This window comes from Rhineura floridana, chromosome 1 (genome assembly GCF_030035675.1).
Source record: "Rhineura floridana isolate rRhiFlo1 chromosome 1, rRhiFlo1.hap2, whole genome shotgun sequence".
Lineage (NCBI taxonomy): Eukaryota > Metazoa > Chordata > Lepidosauria > Squamata > Rhineuridae > Rhineura > Rhineura floridana.
This window is the reverse complement of record NC_084480.1, coordinates 4,762,090-4,781,347: the sequence shown is the minus strand read 5'-3', so window position 1 is coordinate 4,781,347 and position 19,258 is coordinate 4,762,090. Positions and strand designations below refer to the sequence as shown.

The 19,258-nt window shown below is 47.6% G+C and overlaps 1 protein-coding gene across 1 annotated transcript in view; it reads left to right on the top strand.

Annotated features, from left to right (window-relative positions):
- The window catches only part of UBE2R2 (ubiquitin conjugating enzyme E2 R2), a 95,073-nt gene extending 76,681 nt beyond the window's left edge, over positions 1-18,392 (top strand). The window contains exons 2-5 of the mRNA XM_061613342.1: positions 898-984; positions 5,825-5,922; positions 11,940-12,074; positions 15,048-18,392. Coding sequence (XP_061469326.1) covers positions 898-984; positions 5,825-5,922; positions 11,940-12,074; positions 15,048-15,273 — 546 coding nt within the window. The 3' untranslated portion in view covers positions 15,274-18,392. The remainder of the gene's footprint in view (positions 1-897; positions 985-5,824; positions 5,923-11,939; positions 12,075-15,047) is intronic.
- Positions 18,393-19,258: the final 866 nt, after the last annotated feature.

The window sequence follows — 19,258 nt, the reverse complement described above, 5'->3', positions numbered from 1 at the left end:
CTTTTCCTTTGCACAGACCCACCTTCCACTGAGCTCTTCCCTCCAGTGGCTTTTTTTTTGCTCCTAACTTCAGACCTTTTCCTAATAATGCTGCTAATACATGTACACTTGACTCTTACTTCCCAAATTCCAGTTCTGTCAGGTCTTCAGTTGCCGCTTTTTTCTTTTTTGTGAAGCTCCATATTCCAACATAGATTGCCGTCCCCTTACACTTGGTCTGCCCATCTTCAAGCTCAGGGGTGCAAAATGTGGAACTAGTACAGGAGTGAGGAACCTTTTGTGGCTCCCACTGGCCACCTTGACAGGGAGCAGGACACCCACCTGTCAGCTGCATGACATCATTAATGGCATCTCATGAGTGGCAGGTGGGTTGTCCTGCCCACCTGTCAGAATCCCTTGCAGGGCGGGAGGGGCACTGCGTGTCCTGTGCTTGGCCAGAGCCATGGGGCTGGCAGAGCGGTCCTTTCCCCGCTCTCACCAGGTGATGGGGAAGGGAGGAAGATGTCTGCCTCCCGCAAGCACGAGGTGGGCATGGGAGAAATCCCTCTTGCAGCTGGTGCCTGTGAAAAATGGGACTGCTTGCTTTGGCTGTACGTTGCCTGTTCACAGCAGGGCAGAGGCGTGCACAGCCAAACTGAGCAGGATTTGAACCCCCCTCGCTACTCACGAGTTGATGGCTGGGGGGGGCAAAATCGGGCCCTACCCGCCTGCGGAGTGACATCGCTGATTCACATGGGGGTGTGGTTTGGGGAGGTGGTCTTGCGGGCTAAAATTAGCCCATGGGCCAGAACATTCCCTATCCCTGAGGTAGCAGGACAGCATGGGAGGGTGAGTTTTTGCTGCTACTTTGTTGGGCTAAACAAGTGTTTAAATGTGTTTTTCCCTCCTCTGTTTCAGGCTCACATTAAATTTCCTATGGACTACCCATATTCACCACCTACCTTCAGATTCCTGACCAAAATGTGGCATCCCAACATTTATGAGGTAGGTGTGTGCCTGTCTGTCCATGACACATCTTTTATTTTGTCAGAATACTGACCACTGTGTGCCCTAATGTGACCTGTATAGCATAATCTCATTATATTCTCTCTCCCCCTGTTGTTTTCTCTCCACACTCCCCCCTCCCCCCCCAATTTCATCTTTCTTCACCATCATGAAGCCTGGAATGTGATTCCAATTTATTTATTTATTTATTTATTTATTTAAGCTTATATACCGCCCGACTAGCAACAGCTCTCTGGGCGGTGAACATTAAAAATACAATAAAAATAACACAAAACTGTACACAAAACTGTACAGTCTAAAATCAAAATATAATAATTTAGAATTAACAGGAATTAAAATGCCTCAGAGAAAAGAAAGGTTTTAACCTGGCGCCGAAAAGATGATAGTGTCAGCGCCAGGCGCACCTCCTCAGGGAGACCATTCCATAGTTCGGGGGCCACCACTGAGAAGGCCCTAGATCTTGTCACCACTCTCCGGGCTTCCCTATGAGTCGGAACCCGGAGGAGGGCCTTCGTAGTAGACCGTAGTGTACGGGCCGGTTCGTATCGGGAGAGGCGTTCCGACAGATATCGTGGTCCCGCGCCGTATAAGGCTTTATAGGTAAGTACCAACACTTTGAATCTGGCCCGGAAGCATATTGGAAGCCAGTGCAAACGGGCTAGCACAGGTGTTATATGCTCAGACCGCTTAGTTCTTGTTAGCAGTCTGGCCACCGCATTTTGCACTAGCTGTGGCTTCCGAATCGTCTTCAAAGGTAGCCCTACGTAAAGCGCATTGCAGTAGTCCAGACGCGAGGTTACCATAGCATGTACCACTGATGAAAGGTCCTCCTTACTCAGATAGGGACGTAGCTGGGCTACCAACCGAAGTTGGTAGAACGCATTCCGGGCCACCGAGGCTACATGAGCCTCAAGCGTGAGGGAAGAGTCTAAGATGACTCCCAGACTACGAACCTGTTCCTTTAGGGGGAGTGTAACCCCATCCAGGACAGGGTATATATCCACCATCCGATCAGAGAAACCACCCACCAACAGCATCTCAGTCTTGTCAGGATTGAGTCTCAGTTTGTTAGTTCTCATCCAGTCCATTGTCGCAGCCAGGGAACGGTTCAGCACGTCGACTGCCTCACCTGAAGAAGATGTAAAGGAGAAGTAGAGCTGCGTGTCATCAGCATCACCAAGTTTTTAGGTAAATCAGAATGTCTAGAGCACTTAATATCTAAGAAGAAAGAGACTGAAGATCAAATGGGAGCCTTGCCTGGTGTGGTGCTCCTTGATAACAAACATAGCTGCAACTCTTGATACTGTTGTAGAAGCTTCCTCTTTTCCTTCCTGTAAAAGCAGGATCAGGTTCCCTCCCCCTTTTAGCCGTACTGCTATCCTGGGGTGTCCATAAGAAGGACCTGCATTATGTGTTGAAAGTGTGGACTTGGCCTTAAGGTCAGAGAGGTCAAACGCTCTCTACTAGTGGGCTTGCATATTTAACCCAGTCTCCCACCTCTGGAGGGAGGGCAGCCGCCTATTTGCTCTGCATCTCTCCAGTCTCCAGGTTTCCTGTTGCTGTTCCCACCAGCTGACAAGATTTGGCAGAGCACCGTGATATTGTAGCCCCAGCAGCGGGCAACAGGTAGTCATTTGTGTTTGCTGGCCAGGATAACGGCCACTCCTGAGATGAGGTGTAGATTTGCAGAGCAGCTGAGAAAAAGAGCTGCTTTGGAGAACCTGCAGAACCAGAGTGAAGACTCCTGAACAGAAGGCCTCCCAGTGGCTCAGAGGAAGGAAACCCTGCTCTGCCATAAGTTCACGTATGCTGGGTGCTCCAGTAATCCGGATCATTGGTTCCCGCATGGCGAGCCCAGTTTATCCTCTAGCGCACGTCATGGATTCTGTAGAACCAGGATTTCCCAAACGGAGTGTTTGGGGTGCACTCGGACAGGGGTCCCAAACTGTTTCCTCCCCACGACAATTGCTGAGGGTCTTGACGGACCACTTAATGATTTCTCTGCCTGTTGTGGCAGTTGTAACGTGTTGTGCTCGATGCTGTGTGGTTTTTAATTTTATCTTCATTGCTTTTTATTTCTTCTATATTTTATTGCATTACAACGTGAATTCCGTAGAATCCAACTGTAAGTGTTCTTCAGGCAAAGCGCAGACCACAGTGTGGGGACCCCTGCACGAAGGTTTGCACTTCAGCCTTTGTGTTGGAGGCTCCTGCAGCACTTACTTACTTACTTACTTACTTCCAGTTTTAGCTGAAAATGGGGCGGGCAGTGACCTGGTCCCAGGGGAGGACAGCGAGTGTGTGCTGGATTCCTTCATAGAGAGAGGAGAGTGAGTGTGTGCTGGATTCCTTCATAGAGAGAGGAGAGCGAGTGTGTGCTGGATTCCTTCATAGAGAGAGGAGAGCGAGTGTGTGCTGGATTCCTTCATAGAGAGAGGAGAGCGAGTGTGTGCTGGATTCCTTCATAGAGAGAGGAGAGCGAGTGTGTGCTGGATTCCTTCATAGAGAGAGGAGAGCGAGTGTGTGCTGGATTCCTTCATAGAGAGAGGAGAGTGTGTGCTGGATTCCTTCATAGAGAGAGGAGAGCGAGTGTGTGCTGGATTCCTTCATAGAGAGAGGAGAGCGAGTGTGTGCTGGATTCCTTCATAGAGAGAGGAGAGCGAGTGTGTGCTGGATTCCTTCATAGAGAGAGGAGAGCGAGTGTGTGCTGGATTCCTTCATAGAGAGAGGAGAGCGAGTGTGTGCTGGATTCCTTCATAGAGAGAGGAGAGCGAGTGTGTGCTGGATTCCTTCATAGAGAGAGGAGAGCGAGTGTGTGCTGGATTCCTTCATAGAGAGAGGAGAGCGAGTGTGTGCTGGATTCCTTCATAGAGAGAGGAGAGCGAGTGTGTGCTGGATTCCTTCATAGAGACTGCACCCCAGTTTCTCAGGAAGCACACTGCTGTCCCAGAGATTGGACTGCATGGGCACAGGGGAGCCTCGAGTGCCAGGGGCCAGTGTTACCCAGACTACCCTGTCGTTGCTAGAAGGATGACTGTTCCGCCTTTAGGAGCCCCCCAGAAAAATGTGTGGGGCAGGGCTGTAGTGGCAGAGTAGCTGCTTGCATGCAAAAGGTCCCAGGTTCATTCCCCCACACATTTCCTGCTAGGGCAGGGGAAAAGTCCCACCTGAAATCCTGGAGAGCATCTGCCAGTCGGTGCGAATACTGAGCTCCAGTAGGACAAGCGTGGCTGACTCTCGGTATATGGCAGCTTCCCTGTGTTTTTAAGTGCGCTTCCAGGGGGAGAGAAGAACATGTCCTAGATAGCAACAGGCTTGAAGGGGAGGAGCAGGATGGGGCCTGTCATAGCTCTCGCTTCCCCAGTGGACATCCATCAGCCTCCAGCTACAAGCTGGGCAAGGCCTGTTAGCAAACCTTTTGGCCTTGGTCATCCGCTTCTCTTCCCCTGATCTGGCATAACTAAATCTTACTTTTATGCCAGAGCAGTCTCCAGTGTAAATTGTCCCCCTTGAATCTTGCATCTGAGCAAAAGGTGGGTTTTTTCCATGTTACGATGGAAAACGCATAAGCAAGTAAGTGCCAGGGCAGTTTTATTCCTTTTTCTGAGACCTCTGGCACCCCCTGCTGGACCACTGTGGGTTTGGCATGCCACCCAACAAAATAAAGGTGTATTTTACAAGGAAGCACTTTAAGGAGAGTGAAAAACATAAGAGGAACTGTGCTGGATCAGGCCAAAGGCTGCCCAGCATGTCTAGCACTCTGTTCTCTCAGTGGTCCATAATGGGAAGCCTGCCAGCAGGTCATGAGTGCAAGAGCACTCTCTCTACGTTGAATACCACTTGCTGGGAATCCTGAGACATATGTTGCCTTTGACAGTGGAGGCAGAACATAGCCCTTGTAGTTGAACGAGATGACGTTCTGCGGCGCCTTCCAAGTCTGTGGTTCTGTGACTCCTGGTTACTCCTTTGGAGTCTCATTTGAAGGTTTTAGTCCATGCATTTACGGCTCATTCCAGCTCTTTGTTACCCCTTGAGCTCAGTGCCTTAGGCCTTGTTTTCTTTTCCTTTGCACAGACCCACCTTCTGCTGAGCCTCCTCCCCAAGTGCCCTCTTCCTTGGTCCTGCCTTCAAAAGGACATGCATGCAAAAGAACTCTGCCTGGTTTTCAGAAACTGGTATTCGGAAGCATCCTGCCTCCATCTGTGGAGGCAGAGCTTAGTCATTGTGGCCAGCAGGGCTGTGGAGTCGGAATCGTGGAGTCGGAGTCAGAAGCAATTTTGGGTGGAGTCGGAAGAAATGTTCCGACTCCGGCTTCAGAATAAATTTTGATTGACAAATTTTTTAAAATATAAATTCACAATGTCAAAGATTAAGAAGACATTTACAGCACTTTCCAGGGCTGTGGAGTTGGAGTCGTGGAGTCAGAAGCAATTTTGGGTGGAGTCGGAGTTGGACCGTAGAAAAATAGAGGAGTCAGAGTCAAAGGTTTGACGTACAGACTCCATAGCTCTGGTGGCCAGTAGCCATTTATTGCTTTATTCTCCCTTAAGATGCCTACGTGGTAGACAATAGTTTGTGTACTTGAGGTTTGCAAGGTTGGAAGTGTGTATTTTCTTGGTGGCTCCTGTTTGTAAATGCATCCTTCCCTTCGGATGAAAGTTCAGTTCAGACTGCAATCAAATAAGGGTGGTGGTGGTGGGGAATTCTGTATTCTCGTGGACCACTATTTGTTCTCCGAGAGGGAGGCCAGTGCCTGAAGGGGTGCTTGCTTGCTGCACAGCTTGACCCTTGTGTCTGTGTGTCTCTCCTCTCTTGGCAGAACGGAGATGTATGTATTTCAATCCTTCACCCACCTGTAGATGACCCTCAAAGTGGAGAGCTGCCATCTGAAAGGTGGAACCCAACACAGAACGTCAGGTAAGGCCCTGCAGAGGTAGGAAGCTTGCTGTGCGGGGGTGTATGGAATCAGAAGGAGCCTTTCCTCTCCTTGTATTTTCTGTGTTTTCCGACCTGCAAGTAAGAAGTGACAAGTGTCAGCAAATTTTGTATGCTTTAAAACTGGGATAGTCAATGTGGTGCCCTTCAGACGTTTGGACTTCAACTCCCATCATCCCTTACCATTGGCTGTGCTTGCTGGGGCTGATGGGAGCTGGAGATCAGGAGCACCTGGAAGGCACCATGCTGGCTGCCCTGCTTCAATCCCAGCTCTGCAGTAGACACTTTTTAAGCTCAGGGTGATAGCAGAAGTTCAAATTCCTCCATGAGGACTGTTGACATGAAGGCCAGGATGAAGAAAGAAAATCTCATAGTGGTCCATACAGGCTTCATAAAATTTCAAAAAGGGTCATTAAAATTTTTAAATTTATTTTTATTATTTGATTTATATCCCACCCTTTCTCCCAGCAGGAGCCCAGGACGGCAAACAAAAGCACTAAAAACACTTAAAAAGTCATAAAAACAGACTCCCAACACGAAGCCACCCGTACACTACGCTCAACACCAAAGGCCTTCCTCCAGGTGCCTCCTCCGGGGGAAGCTTGGAGGATGGCAACAAGGGAGAGGGACTTCTCAGTGGTGGCCCCCAAATTATGGAATGATGCCTGTGATGAGGTGCGCCTGGTGCCAACACAGTTATCTTTTCGGCACCAGGTCAAGATCTTCCTCTTCTCCCAGGCATTTTAGCATGTGTTTTTAAATTGCTTTTTAAAAATGTGTTTTTAAATTTGCATATTTGTTTTTAATGTTTTTAATGGTTGTAAACCACCCAGAGAGCTTTGGCTATGGGGCGGTAAATAAATGCAATAAAATAAATAAATAAATTGAAACAAAACATCTTTAAAAATATTTCTTTAAAAAGCTTCAAAATATATTTTTTAAAAAGGTTAAAAACTTTTTAAAAAAAGGTTTAAAAACATCTTAAAAAGCAATTCCAACACATGCAGACTGGGAGAAGGTCTCAAATTAGAAGGCTTGTTGAACAAGGAAGAGAGAATAACAGTGAACGGCACAGGTCTAAGCAGATAGCAGTGGTGGGTTGCATTCAGTGTAGGCCTAAGGCGTTCATTCTTTGGCACAAGGACTTCTGCTTGCGCACTAGAACTTCTCCCTTTCCGCACAACTCGGCCTGTTCTAGGGGTCCCCCCAGTCCTCCAGAGTAAATGGGGGGAAGGTGCGGGCCATGGTCATGGGGAAAAGAGGGGGGGAGTCCCACTGCACTAGCAGTAATCCTTGCGCTGACAGGATGGGTTAGGTGAATACCACCCTGTGGTGGTGGATGAAGCCAGAACAGAATTCTAAGCTAGAAGGGCAAAATACTATTTTGCAAAAGTGGTAGCAGAGTTGTTATACATGTTCATTGCCCTTACCTTTTAGGAGAGGTTTGCAGTTCAGCCTGGTTTTAGGGTCACGTGCCTACTCTTTTTCTAGGGGAGGCTGAGAATTCTTTCCTGAACTGCTTAGTGGAAGAGGCAGAGTCCGAGCAGAAGCAAGATGGCGCTATCTAGCACCAGGAGGGCTTGCACCCCCTCCAGGGTGGGATCTGCCCACACAGTGTCCCCAGGGATGTTACCCTGCCTAGACACTTGCCTTCATCAAGCCTGCCTCTTCTTCCTTCCCTAGCGAGTGCTGTGTCCAACAGTTTGTTTTTCCTAAGTCCCATGGCATTTTCCCTTCCTTCACGAGTCTGCCTGCTTTTTTCCCCTTTTCTGGCTCCCTGTGCAGCCTAGCTTCAAGTCTTCACATTCAAAGCTCTTTGCCTTCTCCTAAGGGCCCTTTCTGTTTCTTGCTGGCCTCCTCCCTCCTTCAAAAAGACCATCTTGGAGTCCCTTAGCATCCCTTTGTCTATGCAACAATCTCTATCTCTCTCACACTCACACTGCATTCCCACTATCCTTTTCTACCCTGTGGAGTGTCGACTATGAGCCTCGTCTGCAGGAAACACCACAGTGCCTGTATCCCTTCAACATCTGCCCTATGCTGATGTGCACGTACACTTGCAACTCAACCCTTTCTTGGGGTTTCTAATTGTTCTCGATACCAGTGGCATTGCATGTGAATATGGGAGGAAGGGCGGGATATAAATTTTAATTTTTTAAAAAGTATCTCAAGATTTCTATACCAGCCTTTGCCAACCTGGTGCCTGCCAGATTCTTGGATTGTAACTCCTCATCAATCTCAGCCAGCACTGATGGGAGTTGTAATCCAAAACTCTGGAGGGCACCAGTTTGGTGGAGACTGGATTAATTTAAATAAACCGTCCAAGCAGTTTACGTAAAATAATGTGAAATTCATAAGAAAAATACCAAGAATATTGAGAGACCTCAAACTAAACATGATCAAATAAACTATTCTGCAGAACAGTCAGTGCCATTATTCCACAATTGTTTGAGTTTTTTTAGTGTTGCTGTACTTCACATATTTACAGAAACAAAAGCAAAAGAAAATAATTTACTATAGGAAACGTCACTAAAATTGCAAAGTAAATCAAACATATTTAAAGTGATTATCTGAACTGTATCAACTGTCTTAATATTGTTGCTTCATCCCAGCTAAAACAAGATCAGCACAGCACGTCTTGTTTCACCACTCACCATATGCTCAGAGGCACATGTTACCACATTCTTCCAAACTACTCAGGAGGTGGATTGGACTGTGAAAGACCAACCCAAATTGTGTGTTCATTTTTACAAATTTGTAGGGCAGTACAATATCTCAGAGAGGAGGTCAGGTCTTCTGCTCCCTTGGTGCATTCACTATAGCTGCCCAATTTTCCTGCTTTTTAAAGTTTGATAGAAATATCTGTTGGCTAAAGGTACCTTCTTAAACCACAAGAATTTTTGCCTATTGGTTAATTTCTCTGCTTTTTAATCTGGGAGGTAAGAAATGGGATCCTGTGCAAGCTTATTGAGAATGGATTGATCATTTCATACTTACTGAGTTTAATGGGATTTAGTCCCCTGCAGTCATGCTTAGGGTAGGTAAAACTGACCACGGTGGAGTAGGGGGATGGGAGCAGGAGAGAGGGTGAGGGGAGGACAGGTTTGATCATTTCCATGTTTATTGAGTTCAGTGGGATTCACTCCAGTGCAATCATGCTTAGGATAGGTGAAACTGACCATGGAAGAGGAACAAAAAGGGGAGGGTGGGCTAGAATGGGCAGGGAAGGAGGAAGAAGGAAGAGGGGCAGGAGAGAGGGAGAAGAGAGGAGAAAGGCAGGTCTGATCATTTCATACTTATTGAGTTCAGTGGAATTTACTCCCATGCAATCATGCTTAGCATAGGTGAAACTAACCGTGGGGGAGAGGTGAAGAGGAAGGGAGGGGCAGGAGGGGGGAAGGAAGGGGCAGGAGGGAGGAGGGTAGGGTAGGTTTGATCAGCTGAATGATTATTGAGTTCAGTGGGATTTACTCCTGTGCAGTCATGCTTTTAGGATCGGTGAAACTGACCTGGGGGAGGGAGGGGAGGAGTTTGAGTTTGAGTTGGGGGAGATTGGGTGGGTGGGCACTGGGCAGAAGGGCACTGGCCCTTTCCTTTCCAAAAGGAAAACACAGTGAACGGTATCATTTTTGGCGGTTTCCCCCACCTTTTTATTCTACAGCAGACACATGTAGTCTCCCACCCAAATTTAAACCAAAGCTGTCACCGGTCTCATCCACACCAGACATTTATTCCACTTTAGTCATGGTTGCCCCCAAAGAATCCTGGGAAGTGTAGTGTACAATCAGCAGAAGAGGGGCTGATTGTTCATCCACTCTGGCCACTGGAGCTCTGTCAGAGGAATAGGAGTCCCTTAACAATTCTCAGCACCCTTCACAAACTACACTTCCCAGGATTCTTTGGGGGAAGCCAGGACTGTTTAAAGTGGAATACATGACTGGCCTGGGTGTGGTCCCCTGATTAGCCAAGCCAAACTGCTGTTAGTCTGGCTTTTAGAACACTGACAGTTGGTTCTTACTGGGCATGCCTATGCTATCATAGAGTCCAATGTTAAATTTCTTAATTAATTAAATATCAGCCAGGCAATTTTAAAAACGTTTAAACTGTAGAAGATGAAGATCAGATTATGGGGCAAGGTCAGTAATAGGATTACAGGTATTCTGTGCACATGGCTGATTTTTAATTAATTTCAACAGATTATGAGACCACTGACAGAAAAAAGTCCAACAGGATTTTTCTCTTGTTTTACACTTTGAACTCTTGATTTTCTCTGACTGTTTTGTGTATCGCCATGAAAACTTAAGAGGGTTGTTAAGCAAGTGGTTCTGAGTTCAGGACTATATGTTTTGTAAAATGTTGTTTTGAAATGAGCTTATGGGAAGCATCAGAATGGCATGGGTGGTATTTTCAATTTAACATGGCAGAATGTGAAAAATCCACGCTGGCTATAGTATACAGCCACTCGGTTGGCTGTATAAAAAGTCTTTTAAGTAGGCACTGGACATTCAACAGTGAGTGGGAACATCTGACCTCAACTAGTTCCATCAAAGTATTTATTCCAAATACTTGCAAATGGGGGTGGTTGGGAAATCTTTCTCCTCTGCCTTGTTTGTGGGAAAAGCCATGAGTGTTGTGTGTCTTTGGATGTGCTCTGCTCATGCAAACATGACATCCCACAAACATGAATGGCAAAAACAAAACAAATAGCTTAACAGGATTTTTATGAGACATGGCAACTGCAGTCTGAGGTGGGCAGGTTGGCTAGCTGGCCCTAGATGACGTTTGTCCTACACATGAAGCCTTTTAAGCGAGAGTGCTGGGTTTCTGCCATGCCTCCCAAGTGATAATGTTCGCTGTCCCAGAAAGGATTCCTGCCAGGGGTGCAAATAGAGATATGAAGGTGGGGGATGATGACTTTTTTCCCTGTTTCCCCCTGAAATTTTCCAGTTTTTTCCTGGGTCTTCACATCTCTAGATTCAAAGGGCGTTGTGATCAAGGTTTCCTTGTGTCCCCCTCCCTTGCATGCATGCAGGCAGGCTGCTGTGTCTGTCTGATTTGGCACTAAAACATTAGTTGAAACTAGTTTGCCACTTTGGTCCATCCAGCATTTTTAACAAACGCTGCATGGCCCACAAATGGTGCAGAAAGAACGTCTTCCCAGCAGGAGGGCTCAGTGTGTCTTGGGTTTTTTAATCATGCTATTGTGAGGCTTTTGAGAGAGGTGGTGGGACACTGCACCAGCAGAAAAATAAAACAGCAGATCCTTGGGCATCTGTGACCCTGGTGCATCTCAGCCTCCTTGCCTTATACTCCCTTCCCCTCCCCTCGACGTTTGGGATTAATGTTCATGGAAGACTTCTTTGCCTGTCCTGAACTTGTGAAAGCGTGGTAGGGCTGCCAGCTTTAAATCAGGATTGAGCCCTCAACCCCCATCAAGCCCAGCTAACATGGCCAGGGGCAATCGGAACTCTGGTCCAGCAACACCTGAAGGGCCACAGGTTCCCCACCCTTGAAATCAGGCCTTTAGCTCTCCAGATGTCGCCGCCACTCCCATCATCCTTGGGCATTGCCCATACTTGCTAGGGCACACTGCTGTTTTATTATTTATTGATATTTAACAATGTTTTGTTGATGGATTCTCTGTTTTTACTGACATATTTCTTTGTGTAATGTTGTATGTATATTCTTTTTTATGACATTATGGTATTTTACGTAAACCACTTAGGGAATTTGCATTTTAAGCAGTATATAAACATTTTTAATGATGAAGGATGATGATGATGGGAGTTGTCATTCAGCAGCATTTGGAGGGGCAAAGGTTCCCCACCCCTGCTTTAAATGGTAGACTAAATCATTTGATCCCAGCCACTGAGCGATTCCCCTCAAACGTAGCTTGGCCCACATCAAAGCCATGAGCAGCTGTTTATCACGTAGGTACAAACGTTGCTGTTTCTATGGTCCTAAATCTCTCCTCCCCTCCTGCTCTTGCTTTCCTCCAGGACTATCCTACTGAGCGTAATCTCTTTACTTAATGAACCCAACACCTTCTCTCCGGCGAACGTAGATGCTTCGGTCATGTTCAGGAAATGGAGGGACAGCAAAGGGAAAGACAAAGAATATGCTGAAATAATTCGGTAAGCCAAGGAGGGCTCATCTCTTCCTTCATATGGGGTAAACCTGCGTGGGCTGGTGGCTCTGCTTTCTGGGGCCCTCTTCACAGTTGCCTGCGGGCCAAACATGGAAAGTGTGTGTGAGGAACAAAGACACATCTTGGAACACTCTGCCTGCCCACTCCCAGTGGGTCTCCCGAGAGCTCAGAGATCTTTCCCAGCTCTACTGCTGCAGAGCCTGAACTGGAAGGCTTGGCCTGTTCCTCTGCCCCCCAAGCCGTGCTCCCTCTTCCAGCATGCACTGCCTGGGCTGGGAGCCTGACATTCCTGTGGGGTGTTTGTTGCCTTGCACCCCCCTCTGAGACAGCTCCCAGTGTGGCCCTCCTGCTATCTGGCCCTTCACAGAAACCTTTAGAAGCCTCATGACACCTCTGCCTGTTTGCCAAAATGGAGGTGCATGGTAGACAGTGGGGCTTGGGTGAGTTGCAGGGCACCTCGTTGTCTTGCTTGTACGTCCAGGCAAGCCGGTGGGGTTTTGCTGCCGTAGGCACATGAGAATCTTGCACTCTTCCCCCTTTTGTGTCTCATGGGATGCTGGGTAGCATAACAGTCGCCCAATAAATGATCAAAAGTGGACCATAATATATAGAATAACAGTCAATTCTTACTTGTGTCCTGCCCCTTTGCCAATTTTGTTTATGCCCTAGGCAACCAGTATTCCTGATCTTGCTCCCTGGACTACAAGGGAGCGGGGAATTTCATCCAGCCCCAGAGTGTAGCCGTGGTCTTTTTATGTCTCCAGGACATTTACATGGCCCATGGAATTTTGGCACTCTAGACAGTTACCTAGTCCATCTCCCGTCTGCCTTTGCTTGCCCCCATGCCATTGCTTTATTCGGTGGCCAGTCGTTGCCAGCCCCCTCACTCGCCTCCCCTGAGCATGCAAGCTCAGATTTCAAAACTCTCCTCAGCCACAACTGGCCTTGGCTAAGCCACTGTCTCTTAGCCACAGCAATAGGAAGATAATAAACTCCAGCCTGTTGGGTCCCCAACTCCTTGAACCAGTTTCACCTCGGTGACTGCTTCCAAACGATGCTGTTTGTGGAAATGAGATTTGGGCCCAAGCTGAACTAACTGAGGAGAGGGAGTTGCAGCTAGCAAGAGGAGGAAGTGTGGGGTCAGCCCTTGAGCTTGGGATTCTCCATGCCTACCTGTGGGCTCTTACGGGGCATATGGGTAGAAAGACTCTTCCAAACATTGCCTTACTCTTCCCAATTTCAAAACTGATTCCACCATAATTTAATTCAAAGTTTTGGAACTATGGAAAAGGTCCATCTGAGGTAGGGGTCAAAATTTGTTTCCAGTCAGAGGGCCACGTTCCTTGTGGACAACCTTCTGGGGGCTACATATGACGGTGGGTGGGGCCAGAGGCTAAAAAGTGGGTGGAGCAACTTTTAACTTGTGTGTGATAGGCTACACTCCAGCCACACACAAGTCAGAGGTACCTAATCTGCGCACAGACATACATAGGCCTGTCTAACTGCCTCTCCATCCAGTCAACCAGCAGGTATGATCACTGTTCAAGGACGTGCTCCAGTCAGGCAAAAAGCACTCAAGGATCCACGGAGCAAGACCAGGGAGGGTGTCAAAGGAGGGAAGTTTATTCCAGCTGCCATACAGGTTTTTAGATCAAAGATAATCTCACAACTGTTATATGGTGTCCCAATATGGATTGTTGATTTCAATGCTTCCGTAGAGGCGGTACTATCTGTTTTTGTAAGACAGCTCTTAGGCTTACCAAGGTGTGTGCCAAATGCAGCCCTCAGACTCGAAACCGGCGTAGCCTCAATTGAATGTCTGGCGTGGTCCTACGCATTCAACTTTTGGTGTAAGCTGTCTTATGGCCCAGTAAGTGGTTTTTTAAATGTAATCTGGAATGATTCATTTATATCTAGCTGGACGAATGCATTTCATTCCAAACTGCCAAAATTAGGGTACTCGTTGGCATACATATCCCAAATAGAACCAGCAATGGCAAAACATATAATTGGAACCAGACTCAGGGATATAGATAGGCAAACCGCAAATGCAGCAGCCACCAAAGTCTGCTCTCCGCTTTACCACAATCTGAGCTTTGTTACAGATTCTCACGCTCGTTACTTGGAATTTTTAATTATTCCCAAATTTCGACACGCCTTTACTAAGGCAAGATTTAACTGTCTCAACTCAGCAGTCCTGGATGGAAGATACTGAGGCATCCCACAAGCCCAACGGATTTGCCCTTGTAAACTGGGGGAGATAGAAACATTGTCCCACGTTTTATTTGCTTGCCCAATATATCTTATGGAGAGAACCAAATTCCTTCATCCCTTTACTAAACGGTTTCCTAACAGTCCCCTTGAATGGCTGTTGGAACAACTCCTGAATGGCTCAAATAGGTATCTCACTCTATCGGTGGCCAAATTTATCCATGTAGCTCAACTCAAACGCGCTAACTTTGTGCCCTGATGTCCTATCTGACAGCTATAGACTGTTTAGTCTTTTATACTTATTTGTTTTTTAATATTTATTTTACTATTTTTACTATTCTTGTATTTTATGTTCTGTTCCGGGTCTTTGACCGCAAATAAAGATGTTGTTGACCAGGGAGGGCGTGGCCTGGGGGGACTGGAGAGGGCACGTTCGGTCCTCGGTCCTGTGGTTCCCCACGCCTGACCTTAAGCCAGCACGTGCAATTAAAGGCAGCTATAATAGGACGAAAGTTAACCGTTAACAACCTCGCTCTGCTTTCATCCGTATGGCTGGATCTTTCCCCATTTGCCTGCCCAGGCCTCAGAACAACAAAAGACAACCCACCCAAGACATGGAGGAGGGGAAGGCAGAGGCTCAGTGGGCCTCTGGGAGACAAAGGCGGGTGGGGTGTTGCCGTTTGGCGGGGCTGGCTTGGGTGGCCAGGCCCACTCCCTCCTCACACCCTCCTCTTCCTCTGCCTCCCAGGAAACAAGTCCAGGCAACCAAGGCAGAAGCAGAAAAGGACGGCGTGAAGGTTCCCACCACGCTGGCGGAGTATTGCATCAAAACTAAAGTGCCTTCCAGTGACAACAGCTCAGATTTGCTTTATGACGACTTGTACGACGATGACATTGAGGATGAGGAGGAGGAGGAGGAAGAGGAGGACGCCGATTGCTATGACGATGATGATTCTGGCAACGAGGAGTCGTGACGTGCCCCCTCCAGCTCCGCGTGGCTCCACCTGTTTTGCCAGAGGGGCGGAGCAGTGGTAACCTAGTGACAGTTCAGCAAAAAATATATATATGTACACACACGCGCGTGGGGGAGGGGAATACCAACCGAACCTGCGTCTCCTGCTTTCTCCTGTTGTATGGATCTCGATCTTTCCCACCACCCTGTCCTCATCTTTGGGCCTCTTAGGAAGAAAGTCCTCTGCAGAAGGCCACATGAACTTTTGCATTCTTCCCTGTCCCATCACGGTGTTCTGATTTTTTTTCTTTTTTTTTAAAAAAGGAAAGATGCTGTTCCCCCCCTTCACTCGCCTTCCCTTTCTGCCCCCCCCTCCCTCCCCCTTTTCGGGAGCATTCATAACCCAACCCAACCGGTTTGCTCTGTGTTTAGATTCTTGAATTAAACACAGTCTTTCATCAAGATGTTTAATGTATTTAACGCTGGAGACTGGGGCGGGGAGCTCCCCACGAGCTGCACTTATACAGGGACAAGTACAAAAGCAAATCTGCCGCAGAGCCTGAGGTTTTGCTGCTCCGTTGACAATGACTGTGTGCGCACTTGTTTAGCCTTGTGGTGGTGGTTTTCTTTCTCTCTCTCGCTTTCCCCCCTTCCTAAGGCGTTGGGCAGAGAGCATCAGCTCCATTGTACTGAACTTGAGAAGATATGATGGTGCTGAAAGGTCCAGTATTCCATTTCAGTTCTGCTAAGTGCGTGCAGGGAGAGGGTGGGAATGATTCTGGGCCTGAGGGCTCTAGCCCCCCAGAGATTTGGGGCTGGGAGAGGGTGGTTGTCTTGTGATATGACCTTCCAATAAACACTTCAAAACTCTCTGCGTATTCTTGTCCCACTGAACCCTTCTAGTTGCTGATCTAAACACAGCAACTGCTCGTGAATTCCTTGATGCCTCTGAACGCGTAGCAAACCCCAACAGTTCTTGGCAAGGGTGGTTGAGATTCTCCAGCATGCTGCTTTCCTGCAGGAGTTGCTGCTCTGGCGACTGCTGTCTGCACCCCAGCTGTGGCACATCGTTCCCGGGGACTGAACGCCAGAGGACCCATGGACAGAAGGTAGCATTCTCAAGGCCGTGCAGGCAGCTGGTTGCCCTGCAGTCTTGTCTAGTGGAAAGCCTTCTTGCCAGGCAATGGATACTGGACCTTGGCAAGGGGGGTGGCTTGGATCGTGCCAGTGCTGGTAGAGGACTTGTTGAGGCTCTGGGATCAGATCCTCGGGGCATATTCAGATTGCTTTTCCTTGATCGGAGACAGAAGGCCATGGACACACATTGTCTTAAATGTTTGGATGAGCCTGTATGAGTTAGGCACACAGAACTGGTCTTTGAATAGCATGGCCTTTGCTGCATGTCTATTTGCAGTGGACAGATAATATTACCATGGAGAATACTGTGGGATCTATGCCCACCTTCTCAGATTCCTGTATTTTAGGAGCAGTCAACCCCCACCTACCACATTTTGATGCTTACCCCAAAGAACAGCCATCATCATAGTCTGCTTTTGTGAGCAGTGTAAACACAGACAAAGTTCCTGTGGAAAAAGTGAACTACTTGCACCCTCAGGGGTGAGGACAGCTTCATTACCACTTCCTGCAACAGTGATGGGTTCAATAGATGAGCGTCAACTATGTGGTAGTTTACACAGGGCTCCTGTGACAGATATCTGCATGTTGAATTTACCAAGGAAAGGCTGTGGTGGATGGCAGCAAGAGGTGAAGCAGAAGTCATGTGGTCACTCAGGACAGTTTGCTCTGCCTCCATGCCAGCTCAGCTACCTTTTTTCTCCAGATCAGAGCCGTGAATGTTCAGGTAGTGAAGCTGTGTCATTCAGAAAGTGTGCAAGCCTATCCTGTCTTTAACAGTTGGCCTGGATGTTAACCATGTCCCAACCCTAAGGGAATGAGTCTGGTCTATAGCTGTGCATGCTGAAGGCCTATAGACCAAGTAGAGCCCCACTTGTGTGCTTTTTGTGGGGAGCTACTTGTTAGTTCCTCTATACGTTGTCTTGTGCCATCTAAAATAAGCATCTATACTTTCAATTTCAACTGTGGTGCCCCTTAGTAGAATGGCTGTCTGGTAGGCTACTTCAGCAACTAGTGCTGCTAGAGAATTTGTACGTGGCAACTTCAGGGAGATAGCAAATGTGGGAGATGATGTGAGACTGGAGTATAAAATCTAACTGAAATTCACAGCCCTTCCAACTTGCCATGCCTGTTTACAATCCAACATGTGTGAGGCAGCAAATTTTGTAGAAGGACTTGTGTTATTATGTGTGGGGGGTGTCAAGAGGGCCACTGTAAGTACAACCATCAGTTCTCGCAAGAGGGCAACAAACGAAGGCTACCCTTTTCTTAATTCAAGCTTGTGGGTGGAGGGGAGGCTGCATGTGCTGAACTGGGCAATTGAAGTGAGGAGTGGGTCGATGCTCTTGGCGCAACCTGAAATGAGGATACTGTGTCTTTCAGCTGTTTGCCTCTTGTTCTTTGACCGTTTCCACTATATAGGCTCCAGTGACGTTTATTCTCAAGCTTGGTGATGTGAGATGCATTGTAACACCTCTGTCCTCCCCTCGCCATAACATTTTTTGGGGGGTAAGTGGGAAACACTTATTCAGAGAAGTTGTTCTCTCTCCACTTGGCCAGGCGGGCTCTTCTTACCCACCACAATGCCACTGCCGGTTGCCTTGCTGGTTTCCTTCTCCTCGAGATCCAACCAACCTCCTGAAATGCAACTATCAAGCTACTTAAAGAGATTGTGGACAAATGTTTACTTGAGCCAGCTATCGCCTGGTTCTCTCTTATCCCACCCATGTCTGCGTTTACATTTCCAACTCAGAAACTAATTCAGATGCAGTTCTTGAATCATTCTGAAACCAGCAGGGAGCACTAGCATCCTATCGGTATTTTCTTTTTCAGTGCTAAAATCCTGGATGTTTCTCTTCCTCCTACCCCTCCCCCTTTGGTTGATGCAACTTATCAGACCAGATTAACTAATGCATATTTTCTTTTGTGTTGTCTCCCTCTCCTTTGGCAATTTAGTTTCGGTTTTTCTGCACATCTGTCTACTAATAAAATGTGAAATAAAGTATACCTCTCTTGTTAGTTCCCTGTTCAAAATCCACCTTTTATTAGTTATCAGAGGTTTAAACGTTGTAGAAGATTGGCTCTCTTAATGCCCTGTGAGGTAACTGCTGATGCAACCACTTGGTAGGATCTTTCCACCCTGCCTGTCTTTGCTTCTCTAAGTGTATTGCAAAAGTGATCACCTGGACCCACTCAGAGAGTGGCCTTTCCTGTAACACAAACACTGATGGTCCTCCTGTTAGTAGCCAATGGCTACTAGCCGTGATGGCTGTGCTCTGCCACCCTAGTCAGAGGCAGCATGCTTCTGAAAACCAGTTGCCGGAAGCCTCAGGAGGGGAGAGTGTTCTTGCACTCGGGTCCTGCTTGCGGGCTTCCCCCAGGCCCCTGGTTGGCCACTGTGAGAACAGGATGCTGGACTAGATGGGCCACTGGCCTGATCCAGCAGGCTCTTCTTATGTTCTTATGTTCCTGTTGTCACCACACACTTGTTTCTCTTGCATGTTCAGCCATGTGCTGGTTGGTTTCCCTGCATCCTTTTCTAAAATATAAGTGTCTCTGAAGTGTCCCTCTGCTCCTGCCCACACTGCGGTATATGCACCAAACCCCTCTCCTTTAATCCCTTTCCTGCTTGTCCCCCTCCCATGGATGTCACATTCTTTAAACTTCCCCTGCACAACTAAAGTGTGCATGTTGATGTAGGTGATGCTAAGTGAGGTGGTAGCTGTGTGGGTGTAGCTCATGCCATAATACATTACTCTTCAAAGGTTTTTTTTGGGGGGGGGAGGGGAGTGTCTCCCTGAGAAAACAGTCCACTTATCCTGCACTGGATAGCCATAGAGCGGTATTAGTTTTTACAAGGGTATATGCACCCA